At 46.7% G+C, this 20,030-nt stretch overlaps 1 protein-coding gene across 2 annotated transcripts in view; it reads right to left on the reverse strand.

Moving 5' to 3' along the window:
• Window positions 1–18,917, reverse strand: part of plpp3 (phospholipid phosphatase 3) — a 27,779-nt gene extending 8,862 nt beyond the window's left edge. The window contains exons 1-5 of one of the 2 annotated variants that reach the window (XM_080032255.1): window positions 18,449–18,917; window positions 4,556–4,713; window positions 1,867–1,959; window positions 1,524–1,711; window positions 1,338–1,395 (exon numbers count right to left, since the gene is read on the reverse strand). In XM_080032255.1, the coding sequence (XP_079888381.1) occupies window positions 1,338–1,395; window positions 1,524–1,711; window positions 1,867–1,959; window positions 4,556–4,713; window positions 18,449–18,587 (636 nt within the window). In that variant the 5' untranslated portion in view covers window positions 18,588–18,917. Of the gene's footprint in view, window positions 1–1,337; window positions 1,396–1,523; window positions 1,712–1,866; window positions 1,960–4,555; window positions 4,714–5,180; window positions 5,336–18,448 lie in introns of both variants that reach the window. The other variant, XM_080032256.1, reaches the window with a different exon arrangement.
• Between the last annotated feature and the right edge of the window lie 1,113 nt (window positions 18,918–20,030).

Consider the following 20,030-nt stretch of genomic DNA (forward strand, 5'->3'; position numbering starts at 1 on the left):
AGATATGATTACAAGATCACTACCTCGCTTACTTTTGATATTAATTGGCTATGTCATGCCTCCTTCTGCTCAAAGTTAAACTTGCGGAGTCATGATTCGTCCTAATGTGTTTTGTCAGGACTCTGTGAAACACAAGAGAGAGAGAGAGAGAGAGAGAGAGAGAGAGAGAGAGAGAGAGAGAGAGAGAGAGAGAGAGAGAGAGGAGAGAGAGAGAGAGAGAGAGAGAGAGAGAGGTCCTGTCAGTGAGTGGAAACAGCATTTCACATGCCCAGTTCTTGGCTGGCATACACAAATAAAGAAAATGCTGCAGATTCCTTTTTTTTTTCTCCCACTAGGAAGGCCTCCAGTGTGGGCTGCCGTTTCAGGCTGGGTTATGTGTTCCAAAACATCAACTACAAACTGTTGCTCCTCTCTCTCTCTCTCTCTCTCTCTCTCTCTCTCTCTCTCTCTCTCTCTCTCTCTCTCTCTCTCTCTCTACACCAGCCTCTCCTCTGGCCCTGTTCCCTCTAGCTCTCACCGCAGTTGGAACACACTGGTCTCTGTGGTCTGGATGCAGCACCATCTCCATTCCCTCTCTGCTTTGTATTCACTCTCATCAATTTTTTTCCTCCCCTTAGTCTGACCAGAGTGCAGCTAAAGGTTCACTCAGAGGACTGGGAAATACCCGCGGCAAGCTAATCGCTAGTCGCTGCATGACAATACACATCTTCAAGAGGACACCAAAACTCTTGGACTGTAAAGCCCACCGTGAGAGCCAAGTCCAAGCCAGACCCCACAACTCACTGACTCACTTCTCCCCTTTTTCGGAGGAAGCTGTAGTGCAGTGTGTGTGTAATTAGTCTGTTTGAAGCATGAGATGCCTCTAGGGTGCTAAGCCAGAGCCCCACCCGGCCGGTACCCACGCCCACAACAGGTGGAGTGAGAGGGGAGAGGACAGGAAGTGAGCACGCAGCTGCTACCAAGAAAAAAACAGGTGGAGCACATTCATCTCTCTCTCTCAGAGGAGGAGAAGAAGGAGGAGGAGAATGAAGCTCTTCATGAGCTGAGTGAGGAGAGGCGGATTACAGCCATGATTTGTTTTCTTCTTCATGCTAGTGAATTCCCCAAATCTCAGCCAGGCCAGGCCTCTGTCCATGACGCCATCTACAATCTGTGCTTGTTCCTGTGGCTCTCAGCATGTGTGTGTGTGTGTGTGTGTGTGTGTGTGTGTGTGTGTTTATGCTTGCATGGACGCGAGTTTGTGGTGATGTTTGTGTGTGTGTGTGTGTGTGTGTGTGTGTGTGTGTGTGTGTGTGTGTGTGTGTGTGTGTGTGTGTGTGTGTTTGGTAGTTACTTACAGCCAGGTAGAGCATGGTAAACATTGAAAAAGAGGCATGTCCTGAGAAGAAGGATTTCCTGTTGGTAGAGAAGGATTATGTTGAGTCAGGCTGTTTTCCCAGAGCATATGCACTGTCTGACTGCACACTCACTGTGTATGTACTATATGTATGTATGTATGTACTGGTGCTGGTGTTGAAACAAACCTGGCCTCCTGCACATCGCTCTCGTCGCCCGTGCAGGTGTAGTTGGTGATGTAGCCCTGGGAACACTCGATGGTGGAGAAATCGGGTTTGCACACGTCCAAGAAGTGGGGTCTCATGCGACCCACCGACACCTTGGCGATGTCCGTGAAGGACTGGCTGACGGCACATCCAAAGAGGAACACGCCCATCTGTGAAAGCAGGCACATTGTATTGATTAGACATAACAACAACGAATAGGGCGTCTCAGAACAGCCCCGTTCACATGGCTCAACATGTGGAGAAATGGTCAATCACGCATGCAGTAATCTGAACACGTATGACAGCACGCTTAAGGAGATCTGACCTGTTTGTAGAGGGCTGCGACATAGGGATTCCCCACGAAGGACTTGGTGCCTTCATGTAGCTGGCTGATCCTGAAGCATTCTCCAATGACAATCTAAAAATAAAGTGTTCTTCATTTTTTTAACCGATCACAAATGTAAAGCCAGTTCTAGCTATATGAAGTCCTACAGTTGTGCATGCGGTGAGAATGATAACATTTGAGTGAGTTTCATGCAGGAAATCTAATTCAAATCCAAACTGGAACAGTCACACAGACTGAGTGAGGAGGAGGTGGGGCAGACAGGAGAGACAGAATGAGTGAGGTTTTTACACACACATGGACAAACAAATAGAATGAGCATGGCCTGCCTTTCCCTCAGGCAGTTTTTACGATGTGATGTGGGATTACTTAATGAGTGGTGGTGATGCTCTGTTTGATGACAGGATGGGGGACTTTTATTGGGGGATATGAAGGATAATGAGACAATGAAGAGTTATAGGAAAAGATTTACACTGAAACAAATGATCTAGGCTGGGCCAGACTATCCCGTCTTAAATATGATGAGGAGGATTTATTTCAGGGCACTGCTCTGCTGTGAGGCTTAAGGGTCAAGTGGACCCCTGAATCCTGGGCTTTCTCCAAGGCAGGAGCCCTTAAGCAGTGTTGGGGCCTCATTTACACTGAGGGGGCTTATAGGCCAAGGCACCCCTCGAGGCAAGGGGGTGTCAATCAAATGGGTCCCACCTGGGGTATATTTGACTGACGGACCGGCTGCTCTCTCCCACCAGTAACCGCATCTCCCTTTCCTTCCTCTTTCCACACAGAAGGCCTCACTCTTCGGCCCTAAACTTCTCATGAAAAAAATATTGGGCCAGCCTTTCTCTAAAGCAGCATTAAGACCCTGAATGTGTGCGCCACAGTGTTTCCCAGACACCCTATCGACTTCATACAGATACAGTGTGTTTGTGTTTATACTGTAAGTATTGTGTGTGTTTGTGTATTGTTAGGCTAGGGATAAACACACCTATCGTGCCTATTGGGTGGTCAGCTGGCAGGCTCACAGCCAGGACAAACAAACATGGTGGTGTATTAGTGTGTGTGTGCTATTCTCAATGAATTGTTTTGATCTGAATTTAAGATTAGAACCACAGAGGGGGGGGGGGGGGGGGGGGGGGGGGCTGATACAAGCCAGAGGAGTTTATTTGGGTTGTCAGCATTTACATTGAAACCTCTTCTCCCCTCTCTCTGTGTCCCTGTCTTAGGTTTTACGCCTATGTGTCTTGAGTGTAGACAGGGCCTGACATGGATACAGCCTGCAGGTCAGCCCAATAGGTTCCTGATGGGTTTATTTGGATGGTCAGTGATTATGCTTACAGAATTCCGTTTCGCTGTTGCTAACTTTCTCGTTTCTCACAGTTGAAAACACGGCCTGTGAGAGACAGACATGTCTGACCCGCGGGACCGATGGGATTTCCCTCACGGCGAAGATAAACAAGAGGCCCAACGGGGAATCTGCTACCAGCACATGTATGTGTGTGTACGTACGTATATGTGTGTGTGTGTGTGTGTGTGTCTATGTGTGTGTGTGTGTGTGTGTGCATGTGTGTGTGTGTGTGCGTGTGTCTGTCTGTCTGTATGCGTTAAAGGAATGGTGTCAGCATGGCAGCAGACGCCACTAATGGACCGCAGCTGTGTGAGACTTGCCAGCTTTGCCCACACGTGAACATGTGAGGAGACCCACACTAACACAAGCCCCGTCTCCTCTGCTTCCAATAAGCAGAAGAGCTGAGCTGGTACAGTGTGTGTAGTGTGTGTGTGTGTGTGTGTGTGTGTGTGTGTGTGTGTGTGTGTGTGTGTGTGTGTGTGTGTGTGTGTGTGTAGTGTGTGTGTGTGTGTGTGTGTGGTGTGTGTGTGCCCACTAAGCTGATGACGATGAAGCAACGTCTCATTCTGGGAACTAGTGAGGGGGCCGTGGAGCTGCATAGAGTCTGGGGGCTGTAAAGATCATGTAGCCTGACCACGTGGCACTAATTGACATACGCATACCCCACCACATGTCATTAGAACATGTTTCCACTAAGCCTACTCCCCCTTAAACCCAATCTACTGGCACTACACTGCAGCCATCCCCCTTTTTTTAGGAGCAGGAGCCATGCCGTGGGAAATGAAGACTTCATACTGTTTCTGTCTGTTGAGAAGCCTCTGGCTATCATTGAGACAGGCGAGCATGGGAGAGAGAACTGACACGTTCACCTCCAGTAATGTAAGGGGCCAAAGGGGAGGCCCGGAGTTAGACTGTAGACTAGAGGGATAGCAGTGGGAGGTATAGGAGAACTTGTAAAAAGCCCTTTGGTGTTTGGCTTGTATGCGTCAGCACACACACGTCTTAATGTCGCCGGTGGGGCCTCTCGCTGCCACTGACTGCCTTAGCGAAGTCATAAAAACGGGCCGTAACAAATGGTTTCGGAAGACTCAAAAAGCTGATGCGGAAGAATGAAGTGTGACGAAGAGGACATTACAGAATATAAAAAGGTCAGGACATGTAAAGCACATTCATGGTGAAAGACTGGAGTTTTACAAAGTGAATGTACTACTGCATGAGAAATCACTCAAACGCTGGATGAAGGGGGCTATGTTAGTGTATGGGACTAAGACTTTAAAATGGAGTAAAAGGAGCAAAACAAAGGGAGGTGTGGAAGGTCGAACTTACAGAGAAGATGGCAATAAGAATGCCAACGCCACAAAGCACGGCATCGCTAATGGTGTCGCCCTCTTTTCGGGGGAAGCGGATGGACTCGTCCGAACAGTAAAACCCGCGCTGGTACGGCTTTATGGTGCTAGTCTCAATGATCAGGAAAGGCAGGCTAGCTACAAAAGACACAAGGAAAAGACAGAGAGAGAGAGAGAGAGAGAGAGAGAGAGAGAGAGAGAGAGAGGAAGAGGGGGAGAGAGAGAGAGAGGAAAAGGGGGAGAGGAAAGAGAGCACAAAAGCACCAGGTCAGTGACACGGACACAAACAGAGGAGATCGAGGGGTTTGAGGGGGGGGGGGGGGGGGCACAAAGGAGCACGCTTGCACCAGAGGATCATGGGAGTTGGCAGAAGTGGGCGGGGCTTGAGGATGTCACGTATGGTCAGCTTAGAGCAAAGGAGTGATGGGATTTCCAAAAAGCAGATGCAGCTGATGCCATAAAATGACAAGCTATGACTTCAGCGTAACATCACCATCACTCCTTCAAAGCTGCCATAAGGAACCACCAGCAACCCCCCTCCTGTTTCTGCCCAAGACGGTGCTCCCCAACACCGAGTGCTCTTTGTGTTCGGAGGGGCGACTTACGGACACCGCGGGCAGTGTCAACCCAACAGCAGTGAGCACCGAGGAGGGGACGGTGCTGCTCTTGTAGGGGAATTTCAGGCTGGAATCACTGCAGTAGAGACCCCTCTGGTAAGGACGAATAGAGGTACGGTGCAGAACCAGGCTGGGCAGCATAGCTATACACATACACACACACATGGATGGATGTATGAACACACACGCACACACAAGCACGCGCGTACATAAGGCTGCCTCCCAGACACAGCTCATACAGGGAATCTCATTGCATCATAGAGCTAACTGCACTTACCTGCAAGCTGTCAGGGGGAAAAAACACATTGAAATTCATTAACAGGTGTGTGTGTGTGAGCTCATGCTAACGTGCTAACGCCAGGCTGTTTGCTCAGAAACTTAACCCCTGTTGACAGTGTGACACCAGGCTGTTGACAAATGAGGTTTGTTCTTTAGCATTAGGAGAGCCCCCCCCCCCCTCCTGACAAAGCAAATACACACTGACACTCAGGGCCAGGGGTCCATTATTGGGGACAAAAGAAACCCACCAGTACGGGTACTCTGTCAACACACTGTGCAAACTGTAGTGTGATGGATTGCAGGGGGAAGAGAGTGCCATTCCAGGTTGAGCGTTCAAAATAAAAAGTCTAATTTGTTTTTGATAGAAACCATTTGTTAAGTCCACATAGAAGGAAAAACACTTTATTTACTTTCTTGCTAAAGATCATTTTGACACCACTTTCATTTTTGTATGGTAAATGTGGAGCTTCCACCATTAGCCGGTTAGCTTATAGCTTAGTAATATATAGAAGCTGACAGCTAACAGAGAAAGGCAGCTAGCCCAGTGAAAACATCCACGTTTTGTATTGAAGAAATTAGATTTAACATTTAAATTGAATGAACTGTTGACTTGTTTGCAGGCAGATGTTGTTACCCGTGGTAATTGTGTTGTGATGGCTTCTTCCACAACACATCTCATGCACACCCACTCTCCAACGAACGGAAAACAAATACATATCTCCAAATCAAAGAAATACAAATACATGCGTACAAAACTGTGGCTGACGCTGGCACTTTAAAAGTTTTCCTTTAGGGATTTTAAAATGTGTGAATACTAAGGAAAACACAACTAGGCCCACCCACTCTGGAACATTTTTCTCACGAGAGCACATTTGGTGTGTGTGTGTGTGTGTGTGTGTGTGTGTGTGTGTGTGTGTGTGTGTGTGTGTGTGTGTGTGTGTGTGTGTCTGTGTCTTTGTATGTGCGACTGTTAGCTCATAAATGTAGGGATCCTGAAGACCAACACGCGGACACACCAACATATACATTGAGACTGCTCATAAAATATTCCCGCATGCGGCTCATGTGGTCGTCTCACATCACAGGAATTTATACCAATTGGGTCAAAGTCAGAAAAAATGAATATAAACTATACAAAACCATGACCGCTGTCTCACCAGTGATGGGAGCGGGAGATCGTGTTACTGGTGGTGTATCATGAAGAACTCAGAACCCATCTACACAGACCTGAAAACACACTTTCTTACGCATTCTTGTGGCTCTCACAGACTCCCTAACACCCACACTATGACAACTGCTCCAAGGATCTCAGGCGTCCACACTAATATGGCTCAACAGGAAGAATGATCATTTGATTCTTACGCTGTCCTTTCTTTGTTATTAGTAGATATAGTATTATTGATGTTTTAACACCGAAAAAAAAGCTGGCAAATGAACATCCCCAAGACATCCCGTAGTGGGAAATGATCCGAACAGCTGCTCAATGGACCTTGAGGCGTGAATGTTTTGTCAACAGTTTATTTCAGGGTTCAAGAATGATCTTGGCACTTTTCTGCTGTTCTGAACATAACAGAACAACACTTCAGAGACCTTTGTTTCTGTTGTTGTGGGTGTAATCAGAGTAGACTTGCCTCTCTCTCCGGTGGTTGGCAGAGGTAGCAGCAGGTGGGATGGTCACTGAAGCAGACACCTGCACAAACAGGGTGCCGCGCCAGCCAGGGCTCTGCAGGCCGCTGCCTGGCGGGCCCACACAGGGCTGGGCCCAGGCTTTGGTGGTGTCTGGGAACCACACTATCTACACAACAGGCGGGGTGAGCCTCGGGCCAGCTGGTTCAGGCAGGGCAGGACGGACACTGTTGTTCACGTGAGTGTTTTCAGCTTAACGCCCCAATGAACTTTAGGCGCAGTTTAATTCCCCCAAAACACAAGCGAGATCCATAGTGATCCGCATTATCCAACATCCCAGATGATGCCGGGTTAACCCCTCTCTAGCTTGGGAAAAACAACTTTTTCTCTCAAGTCACATCTCCACTCTGCTTTCCATTTTGTTCTCCGTCTCCCTCTCTTCCCTCCATGCTGGCCTACTTGTGGATTCACATGCTAATGAGTAGAATTGAAAAGAGAGGAGGAGGAGGTCATGGGCTTAACAAACATGGGAAACAAACAAACACACACACACACACACACACACACACACACACACACACACACACACACACACAGGCTAAATTGATTCAGGGGAACACCATGGGAACCTCAGAAGTCGACCAGCCGATTGACAGAAAACGGACAAGTGTGAGCGAGCAACAAGCGATGGAGCACCTCGGCGCATTCTATTGAGAGTTTGTAAAAGCCCCTCTGTCCCCCACGCTGCCTGGCGGGCCCTGCGATGCCAAGCTGTTTTCATTCTGCCACCTCGAAGAACAACAGCCCTGGCATGTGGGGCATTCTCCTCATACCACACCACAGTCTGATGAGCTAAAAAGAAAACCTCTCCATCTCTAAACCCCAAACAGCCACTTCTAAACCTAATCTGCTAACGGTGGTGTGATGAAATATGACCTCTTTAATGGGCGACGGGACAAAGAGCGGGTGACCCTCGCAGGGCCCCGCCGACCCAGAAAGAGAGAGGGAGAGAGAGAGAGATAGGGGAGTGTCAGAGGAGGGGAGAGGAAGAAAGAGGTGGGCTGGGCTGTTGGCAAAGGCCTGTGGTGCGTCAGTGAATTAAAAAACGACTATTTTACAAGCTATAGTCATCATGCGGTCAGAGGCCTTTCAGCGATTGGGCACTAAAGAAGTACGGGGGAAAGCACCTGCACTTCTGCTTACAAACCGCTGTGTCTTACTCTTTACTTGACCAACGCTTGACGAGCAGCCAGAACTGAACGCACAATTTTGCACTCATTCGAAGCAGTTTCCACCCTCTGCTTTTAATGTCTTTTGCCGGGCCGTATAAATTCTGTGCTTTTAGAGTCAATGAGCCGCTGAGCTGCTTGGGCCTCAAACAGGCGTCTGACGATAACTGGAGCCTAACTAGAAACCCAATGGGGAGAACGAGATAGAGAGAGGGAGAGAAAGAGAAAGAGAGAGAGAGAATAAAACGCATATCCCGGAGCGAGTGGGTGGCTTGGTGAGTTTGGGGAACGGTTCTATTTGTCTTATCAGATCCCGTCATGCATTTCTCTCTTTCAGTCAATGAGGAGAACCCACTGCAGGCCACTGAAGAACACTTACCATAGGTCAGACACACAGAGAGAGAGAGAGGGAGAGAGGGAGAGAGAGAGAGAGAGAGAGAGATGGAGAGGTATTTCTTTGGTTGGTTGAATCAGTGTTTATATGCCGAGGTCATGGCAGGACCTGTGTGTGTGTGTGTGTGTGTGTGTGTGTGTGTGTGTGTGTGTGTGTGTGTGTGTGTGTGTGTATGTGTATGTGTGTGGGAGCGTGTGCTTTACTTATTTTCCATCCATAAATCCACTCACATGTTCATGCTCCATTGCGTGCTAGAAACCACTACACAAAAGTATGCTGGCGTCACGTGTGTTTATATATGGGTTTTAGTGCATATGTTTGTAGGTTAAGGTTTAAACGTGTGTGTGTGTGTGTGTGTGTGTGTGTGTGTGTGTGTGTGTGTGTGTGTGTGTGTGTGTGTGTGTGTGTGTGTGTGTGTGTGTGTGTGTGTGTGTGTGTGTGTGTGTGTGTGTGTGTGTGAGAGTGAGCGAGTGTGCCAGTGCGTATCCATGCATTTGTTTTTGTGCAAGAGATTATCCGACCGGCGCTCGTTTGATTGGCTTAGGAGTTAAATTTGGTAGAGCTCGTTAGCGCTTGGCCTGAATAAGGCCGATTTGTACTTTTACCCCATAGACATAAAGGACTGAAATGTGTGCGTCTCTCTCTCTCTCTGCATGCTTTTTCCAACAGTGAATTCAATGGCGCACATCAACGTCAAGCCCAAAGTTCCTATGTCCTGCAGGTTTTGGGATTCATATTCAGGTTATTTTTTTTCTCTCATTTTAAGAGCGAAAGTACTTTCCAATACGGGACACAATAACGCTTCTTATGACACCTAATCTGAAAAGCTTACTTCTCCTTGACATGGCACTCAAAGTGAGTAAACAGTAAACACCTGCGTGTCTTCTGAGCATGGCATGCCAGTTCCTTGGCTCTCATGACCCCCCCTGCCTGCTTTGTGACTCTATTGACATTTGAAAGGCCTTTCAGGGAGAATCCGATATCGTGATTATAGCGAGAGCGAGGCCGGAGTAGCAGCAGTGTGAATGGGAGGCGGAGCGCGGAGGAGGAAGAGGTATTGTGTTGGGCTCTAATGGAGGATTTCCTCCTCCTGTCTCCTAAACACACCATGTGACCCGGCCCGACACGCACTGGGACCAAGAATTCCGAGGAGGGTTAGAGGGGGCTTGGAGGGGGGTCTGGATTCCATAGAGTGGGCCCAGTCAATCAATCGCACTTTGTCTATCGTTTTTCTTACTGCTGTGTGACAGATAGCGAGGATTTTGAATCAGACTTCAAAAGCAGCAAAGAATATGTAGTTAGAGATGCTTTCTCATGTGCTTTTTCTTTTTTTCTTTTCTTTTCTGATGTGTGTGTACGTTTGAGCAATTTTGGAGTATGTACTCAAAGTTCTTGCACGTATTCAGAAACATTTGCTTCTTTTGTTAAATGAAAAAAGATCGGTCCAAAACATTTAGTGTATCAATGGAAGAGTTGAAAGCAAGAAAATATCCTTAAACACTTTGACAATAGAAGGTTTGATTTAAAAAAAAAATTATCTTTGTTCTGTTATGAAAGAGAAACCTGCTAAATGTGTACGGATCCATTACCTTCACTTGTCTATTACGGGCCCATCCCCGGGGAAACATACTAATTCCATCATTTCAAGCTCCACATCCACATCCAAACACCCTGCAACATAACCTATCTTGATAGAGGACACCCCAAAGTGGCCTACATCGCCTTAAAAGAAGCACATGTAGACACAGTATTATGTTGTTGTTAGCGGATATGTGTGTTACTCTGCATGCCTTTTGTTCAATAACTTACTTTGGCACAGCACAGTACAGTCCATTTTAGTGGATAAAGCCCTTTTCCAGCGACAAGCCACTGTGTAATTGCAGTGTGTGTGTGTGTGTGTGTGTGTGTGTGTGTGTGTGTGTGTGTGTGTTCGTGCCTTAGATTACAATTAGACTTGAGTATGCAAACTGTGCGTGCATGTGTGTGTGTGTGTGTGTGCTTTCCGTATCTGATAAGAATAGGGTCACAGCAAATGAGTGGCTCAGTGCCAGGCAGCTCTCTCTGGCAACTGCATCAGGGAAGTTTTATACAGAGATTTGACACATATGGTTCATGTTAATATGCCAAATTAGTTCGCATTTTCCTTCAACCTGTGTCTTAATATAGATCTTAACATCTAACATAGATCATAACATTTGTGGAGGACACACTCACACACACTGCTGTGACCTTTGGAGTTTTAAATAAGCCTGTCAAGCAGATGCCTCAGATATTTTGAAATGTGTTGCACATCCAACACTACAGTGCTGGTGAGCCCACACATTTAACTTTACCTATAGGTCACTAAAGAGGTGAGCATGGGTATGTGTGCCCTGCCAGACATTTGGGAACATAGTGCATAGGTTAGCCCAGGTCCATGTCACAGCCTGGAAGTAGCTGCAGGGCCAGAGGGCAGAGGTGAGGGATTTGACACTAGGAGCTAGGATTATACAGTAGCATGCACGAGCATGGCACACGTCACTGTCACGCTGCCTATTCTATCTGTGAGATTCTGTGCCTGTGTGTGTGTGTGTGTGTGTGCGTGTGTGTGTGTGTGTGTGTGTGTGTGTGTGTGTGTGTGTGTGTGTATGTGTGTGCGTGCGTGCGCGTGCATGTAGCCATGTGGGTGTTAAAGTGGATTGCTGTGGTTCCTCTGGCAACTTCAGCAAAGCCTTTCTCAAACATTTTCAAGTTGTCGACCACAAAGGGCTTTAAAAATGCTCTCGCAATCCAAATAAACAAACTCGGCTCCATATAAAAACCACCCGCGCTTCAGCCAGACTCATAATCACTGTTTGGGAAAACGCACATTCATTAAAACATGCCTCAAACATGCACACACACATGTGCACCGATACAGATGTTTGGCCCGAGACATCAGCTCTTTGTTTCCACAAGCTGCTGATGTGTCTCACAAACACATATATTCAAAGCTATCTCTCTCTCTCTCTTTCTCTCTCTCTCTCTCACACACACGCACACAGGAGTGGCTGAGGTCAGCAGAGCGGTGTGCAGAGTGAATCCCTGTCCTTTTCCCCCCTCTGTGTGAATGCTGCGGCGACCGGGGGGCCGCTGGCTGAAGCATGTGCTTACTCAGAGAGATTTTATTCACAGGAATAAATGCCTTTTTACACACAGGCACCTGCGAGGGCAGCCTCTGAATACTGAAGAGATGGAGTTCACACTGTTTTGAGGGAAATCACCCCTGGTCCACATTAGCAAGTGGAGGAGGCGAGAGCGTATTTATAATGTGTTTTTAAAAGATCAGTTACAATTCATCAAGACAGTCTCAATGCTTGGCAGCACTGTGAGTTAAAAGAGGAGGACAAGCGAGCACCCAGCTGCTCCACTGAAGGGGGAAACTTGAGCCGTGCCCAGGGGCCTGGGACCAGGCCACTCAGCGGGTTGGTCGGGTGGCTGGCTGGGCGTTTCTCTGTTGTTGCCATAATGGCATTATTAACCCTGGGACAAAAGGGCTGCGGAGTCTTTGAAACCTGACGCCTCGGTCTTTAACTCCACTCACTGTTGTCCATGCACTCACCTTAACTCTCCTTCTCACCTCTGCACACATCACATTTCTCTGAAGACAATAGGTGGAGAATCAGAGCTGCAGTGTGAACGTTCTGCGTGAGCTTTTCTGTAGCGGTGCATGGAGCCTCTTCTCTGTATGTAAACAGGATAGGGCTAAATGGCTGCGGCGCCGATAAGGCCAGCGCCAATAAAGATGCTGATTACTACTACCCAAAGCGGACCACAGCCGAGCAGATAAGCCCCACAGCCCACTATGCCAGTCAACAATGCAGCTAGAAGCAGCAACAGCCATAAACCACTGACAGATAATCAAGTGGCCTTGAGTGTGTCTCTCTCTCTCGCTCTCTCATCTCCGACTCCAGCTCATTCACTTTTTCCCCCCTCCCTCTATTTCATCCTCCTTCTGTCTGCCACCGGCCTATTGGTCCTCGTTAGCCGAACAAAAGAGCGCCGAGATCCATCAAAAGGGGCATTGTTCTGGGCCAAACAGTGAAATCTCACTGACCCCCAACCCCCCATCTCCCACACACACACACACACACACACCCACGAATAGAGAGGATTGTAGTGGGCAAATGTAGTGAGGGAAAGTGACAGACAGAGGGGCCTGTGTGTAACAGCAGGGAGGAGGCCCGGGCCAGGACAGTGAATGTGGTGAAAACAGAGAGCTGTAATGAGGCCCACAGCCCTCAGCCTGCTCTGCATGTGACGAGGCATAAGATCATCTGCTGCCCCCGGCCCTCGTCGCTTACCAAGTGCCAGTGTCAGTGTTTTGTTTTTAGTCTGCTGATCCAATGTTGACAGGTAAACGTGCATGTAAAACATCCATCATATTACCCCAGAAAAACAACCATCATTGACAACCATGCGTAAATTATGAATGAGTTCAATTCTCACAAAATACTGATTCACAACACTCGCTGAAAAACTCCAGCAAGACCTGCAAGAATGACTGCTGCCAACAACAGTTTATGGCGGGGTCCACTCCAGCCCAGTAATCCTGGTTTATCTAAATAAGCAGTTGGAGGGGTGTTTACCCTTAGAGGCATATAATTACAGATAGGAGAGTGTGGAGAGAGAGGCTGAAGCTTTACTACACTATTGTTGACTATGTGTAAACTAAAAGCTGATGTTCTTCTATTGTCAAAGGTTAAGTCTTTTCATTGTTGCAATGGAAATGTTGGCCAGGAGTCAGGATGGAGGGAGGCTTTTTTGGAGAAGAGTTGAAAGAGATGAAAGTGTCTGACTGGTTTGTAAAGCAGCATCAAGAGACAGTCACATAATTCAACCTGATGCCTTCGGCTCGCCCACAGGAACCACATGGGACACACACACACACACACACACTGGGCCACAGATGCCTCACATATGCTACACACAAATACACACACAAGCGAACACATCCAGACTCTCTCATCCCTCAGGGCATAGAGTCCATCTAATGACAGCCCTCCGTCTCTATCGTAAACCCCATGGGATACACACACGCGTGGACACGCACACGCTCACACCTCTAATGGCAGCCCTGGGCAACACAAACCCCAGAGAGGTTTGTCACTGAACTCCTGCACCATGCGAGAAGCAGCCAAATGTCACAATGACATGGGCTGGAAAGTCTGGCCACAATATCGCCACTACTCACTCACACATGTACAGAAATACACACCTAGACTCAAAATGACATACATTCTGCAAGGGACTAGCAGCTTTATGGCCACTACTGATATTTATCTTATTACATGTTACAATGATAGTCTTTAGCCTGGAGATACTGATCACCTTTTAAAGGGGTAGGGAGGGACTGAACCTCGCCTTGTCCTGCAGCCATAGCATAAACACACACACCACAACCGGCCACAGGCCAAAGCACCCAAAGCCACAGATAACACACACACACACACACACACACACACACACACACAGGCATACATTCAGTGATGTAATCACATCTTAAATATCGACCAACTACTGTGATAAGAACTGCATCTGGAGACTGGTACATGTTTCTTTCTGCGTGTCCTCTGAATGTCTGCGTGCAGCCCTCAGCTGTGTGTGTGTGAGTATACACAACATGTCACTACTCATATAAGCACTATAGGTAGGCACTATATGAGGCTCATTTCTACCTGACCGTTGACCTCTTATGACAAACACATGAAGAACATCAACCGTGGACGTGGGAGACATAGGAAATGCAAACAACTTGAATAAGTCTCCTCAATAGATGCGTTCCTTACTATAGCAGAAGGTCATCTATTAAGTGATGCTTGACATGGCAGACGTCTTGTTTGGGATTGTTTAGACATACTGTATATTGTATATATTGGCATGTTTAAGTCCCATCTCTCTTTTTCTCTCTGGGCATTTGGTCAACAGAATTGGACTGGAGCCTGCGTTTGTGTTTTGGAGGGCTGTTTTTCTCCTGGACCGTTGTTAAAAATGACTTGGTCTCTTAAATATTATAGTCTACTCATGTCCAACTGCACTAAACTAACCAGATCTGATTTTGTGGCTTAATGCACATTCATGCCATTTCTCTCCATTAGTGCAAAGCCAGTTAAGAAGCGGGGGAGCCCAGCTCAAGTGGAGAGGGAGCGGGGAGGGAAGGAAAGGGGGGACAGAATGGAAGTGGGCTGTGAGGCAAAAAAAATGGACAGGATTTCATTTCACAACCACACCTACGTCCGACCGACACTACCTTTCCGCTTCCCACCCTTTCCTGAGCACCGCTATGCACACACGCACTCACACACACACACACACACACCATGCCCCCCCGGTTCACTCACTCCCCAAAATTACACCAGATGTCACATCAAGACCCTCTGGCCAAGGGTGCTGCAGCCAGGAGAAGAATTTGAGAAATTCTGGAAAATATTTGTGGAGGCGGCTCAGCATTGAAGTGGCTGAGGCTTGGTGAGGTAGAGGTTAAACCCCTCCAGCTTTAATGAGGGGCTGTGTGACTGACTTGACTGCTGTAATGCTATAGCGGCTAATGGGGAGAGCCATATAGGGTCAATGCTGCAGGGGCCAGTTACGAATCTGATTCCCGAGGGCAAAAAGGTTAAAATACACTCCACCACTCCCTCTGCTAATAACAATCCCCTGCCTCTGTGGCTCGTGGAAATCACGTCACCAAACAGCTGACCGGATCACAGATCAGAGCAGATAGCAAGGAAACTGAGAAGCTGAAAATATAGGCTTTCGGTCAACCTAGATCCACTTTTGAGATAATAGGCCTAATATGATTGGTGAGTCACAATAGAAATACCAAGACCGACCTTGTGGAGATTTTAAATCATCCAACACAGGACTGAAATTCATTGGAGCCAGACCTGGACGGTCCAGGTTGTTTATATTCTGTGAAAAAACCCAGACGTACACTAATTAATGCAGCCACCAAGCAAACACACACAATGCATCATCTCCATTTGCATTGTGTAGAACCTAATCCGGGTTTTATATTAGGTGAAGCTACTTCCGCGAGTTGGCCTTCTATTCACAAAGCGTTTTTCACCATAAACATCAGGTGACGGTATGTTGAAAGAAGACAGAGACAGAGAGAAAAGAATGAAATTGAGCTGTGAAGGTGGTGTATTCATAGTTAGTGTGTGTGTGTGTGTGTGTGTGTGTGTGTGTGTGTGTGTGTGTGTGTTTGCGTGTGCTTCATATAGCGTGGCTAAATCAACTCTGCTGCTCAGTAAAAAGAGTGGAACCTGAGCCCAAGTGAGATCAGCAGATGATTCTTGTGCTTTGGTCTGAGTGGGTGTGTGTGTTTTTTTCATCCCTATTCTGATCCCTGCTGCGCTTATGCATCATTAGCCTTGATTAGCAGAAGCAACATAAGGGTGGGACCGTCCTTTGGTTTGTACACATGCGCTGGTGTGTGTGAACATAAGACGGCCTCAGATGTCCTTTATGCAAACAGAATCATTAGCCGCGCCGTAGGGTGCGTGACTGTCTGGCTTATTGACAAACTACGGACTGTGTGTGTTTGTGTGTGTGTGTGTGTGTGTGTGTGTAGCAGCAGCTGGCAGATAGGAACTAATTTAAGGTAATGAGATATTTATGCATTGACTAGCTGTGTAGTGTACTCCACCTTTTTCTGATACGCCCATTCAAGAGAAGGCATTCTTCTTCTGAGCCCTCCACTACACGCCCGCATTCCACACTCGGGACCCCCATATAACCCCCCCACCTTCTGGTCTTTCTTCTTCTCTCTTTTAACACATGCTGTCCCCCACTTCCCCCCATGTGTAAACCCCCCACACCCCACTCACACACACACCGTCAGACCACAAAAGTGGGCCAACCAATCAGCACTGGGCAGCCAGATTGTGTTTTGCATGACAAAGGCGAATCTGTGTGACCACTTGTGCCAGTGTGTGTTACATGCATGTGTGTGTGTGTGTGTGTGCGTGCGCATGCTCTCCTTATGTGACTTCAGAGCTTTTACCAGCGAAGGAAGTTGGTTTACGCAGGAAATGCACTCCACATGCGCTCGCAACTCATCTACATTTAATATGGCACGCAGATGAAACAGTGTATCTCCGTCTGAGGTTCTTTTAATGAGCAAAAGCAATATAAACTCACTGGAAAACTTTGCATGTCTGCTACACACACACAGCAGAGAAGATGAAGGTAAAGTGCACCACTTTAAACATCCTGGGTGATAAAACAAAAAAGAAATAATCCTGTTCCTGCGGCTATAACATGCATTTAGTTACTATTACTACTGGTATTGATGCTGCAGTTTGTCAGAATGAAGCTATCGGTGTGGCCCCCCCACCTGCTCCTCTAATGGCCAGTTTAGCCTCTCCACCTCCACATTTCTCTCTCTCTCTCTCTCTCTCTCTCTCTCTCTCTCTCTCTCTCTCTCTCTCTCTCTCTGTTAGCCTGGAGAAGCATTCCCCTGCCTCAACACATGCTTAAGCAATTATTCCACGCAGTCTCTCGGACCGGGAGAGACAGAGAGAGAGAATGAGAGAGAGAGGGCCAGTCAGATAGAAAGCCGGAGGGAAAGTAATTTGAAGTGGAGTGATCAGGCGCAGCCCGGCCAGGGATTTGCAGGGTTCTGGGAGAGAGTGTGTAGAAAGTTGAGGCGCAACTCCCATAATCCTTTTCCAAAAGAGAGAAAAGAGAGAAAGGAGAGACGGAGGGACTGACAAAACAGAGAGGAGAGAAAGGGGGGCCACTGGAGCTTGAAAACTAAAAAGGACTGTGGTGGGCTACAGTGACAACAGCCAAAAAAAAAGAGCCAGCTATCAAAGCTGAAACACACACACACACACACGAATAGGCTTGTGCACACTGAATTTGGACGCTAACGGAATAACAAGTCGGGAGTTTACACACACATTCTACACCACAAACAAGCTGGAGCCAATTGTATAGCAGTAAAGACCCCCGGCATGGTGGCAGTTTTTTTTCCATCAGCTATCAATCAATACCTTCATTAGACTTTTTTATTTAGACTTCAGTTCATGTTGCAGCTCAATGTGTAAGATTGGACAGCTCTGTCTGGAAGGCACCTCTGGAGGTTTAGGGGTTCACAAACAAGGTTGTGAGGGCACAGGAGTGGTGTCAGGGGTGTATTTAAAGGGCAGTTAAAAGGGCAGGTTACAACACCTTAAAAACATAGCCTATAGTAAATGCCCCCGGGCAGGGATTTCACTGAAAGGGTCACTGATGCTCTGTGGACTTAGCAATTGATCAATATGTTATTACGATGACAAAAATAAACAGTCAATCAGAAACAGTGTCAAAGTTCATATGGTATTGATATAGGCTACATTTATAACCTGCTAATAATGTGTCCCATGTGAGCTTGTAGGCCTATACAATAAACAGTGTATTGTTGTTCTAACAATGTGACAGCCACAATGTTGCGTGCGGGGGTTAGTGTTTGCATGGGGCGCTGCTGCTGTGTTGGACTCAGTTGTCTTGTGGTCACAGTAGATAACACGTTTAAAACGATAAGGCGTTTATTGGCGACCATCAGAAAGCGCGGGTCCTGTTTAATGAGTTTACAGTTTGAGCTTAATTGTGTGTGCGCATCCAGAATTTAAAGTGGGTGGCTCCAAATCAACCAAAATAAAAAGAGTAAACATTTTAAATTAAAACATGCTATAGGCTATCAAACTTATTGGTAAACTTACCAAGTAGGAGACAGAAGACGTCGAGCGCTATCAGCAGCTTCTTCTTGCTGTTGTCCACACCATTGTTGTTGTTTAACGTAGAGGTTCCTCCGTTCCTTGTCTCTTGAGCCATTGCTTTCTCATACATGTACTTTTGCATTGGAGAAGTCCCCGCGTTTCGGCTCCAAATCCCACACCACCACGCGTCAGGAGAGGAAACTCTGTCAGGCTCTCTCAAGTCCTTTTAAACAAATATCATGCAAGTCTGGTAAAAGTTTCAGATCTCGTAATGCTATTTCACTTTTACAACAAAACTAAAAAATAAATAAAAAAATGACTATCAGTGTTGTCCGGTGAACGGACCCGCGTCACGGACTGAAGAAAGGAAAGTTGTGTGCGCCTGAAATGAATGGAAAGCCCGCTCCCCGTTATCGCTCTTGGTTCAAAGTGAGAATTGCTCTGCTCATCGACAGGCAGCCGCTCTTGTTATATCATTCCTTCTTCTTTTTCTCCTCCTCCCCCTGCGCTCTTCGAGTTCCCCCAGCAGCTTCAAGGCTCAGCCCTCTTTTCTCTGCTAGCGGCGGTTAATCACCTCCATCCCCAGCCCAGCACTGAAAACTTTTAGACCGGGCACCGGGAAGGGGGACAACAGCGCCCCCGGAGGTTACATGAGGTGTGGCAGTCACTGTTTGGCCGATACTAGTAGGAGCAGAGCAGGGGGGGTATTAGTTTTGGATACTGTCTGGAATATGATTGCGCTGTTCTCCCTTCATCCTAAAAATAATTAGACTTAATGCAATTTCCAGTTATTTTGGAGTTAGCACGTATTGAAAGATTATTTAAATCTGAAAAACCTACCTTACAATAGCCTACAAATAAATACATTTTTTATTTGTCATTTGATACTAAGCAATAGGCTACATTGTATTTTGCATCATAGTGGACCTGTGTATAAAAAAGGCAAACCAACAGGATACATGTTCATACACCATCCCCTTTAATTTTTTTTTTATTTGAACATCTCTTTGTTAATTTTCTATTAGGCTATATCAGTAGATTTTTATAATATAGGCCTATATGCATGTGTGTATGCTAAATGTAGATATATTATATGTGTAAACATGTCTGTAAATGTGTATAAATTTAGCCTATATAGCCTATAAACTGTGTTAGTATTATTTTTTATTTAGTTTTATTGACTTGTAGGCCATTTTCCACATCATTTGCTTTGGTGTGCTTTGGCAACAAATGTGTAATGTAGCCTAACTTTTTAGATAAACCAGCATTTCGCTTCGTTTTTAAATAGCATTGGCCTACACACATGTAGGGCTACTACTTTGGGCAGTGACACCAAGCATGTGCTGTTATGTTCCAATAATGTTCTTCTCCAACTCTGATGTTGATAGGCCTACATTCAGTGTCAGCTCCACAAACACTCTCCAGTTTCAGAGGGTGAAGCCTTCTTTACGCTCAAGACAGATTCAAGCTCACTGCCAGCGTGATAAATTAAACTTGTACTGACATCTAGTGGTCAAACGAAGAATCACTTGTTTGCGACTCATTCTTCCATTGATTTGACCATTCGGAATGAACCTGTTTAGGG

This window comes from Ammodytes marinus (assembly GCF_949987685.1).
Source record: "Ammodytes marinus genome assembly, chromosome: 8".
Lineage (NCBI taxonomy): Eukaryota > Metazoa > Chordata > Actinopteri > Uranoscopiformes > Ammodytidae > Ammodytes > Ammodytes marinus.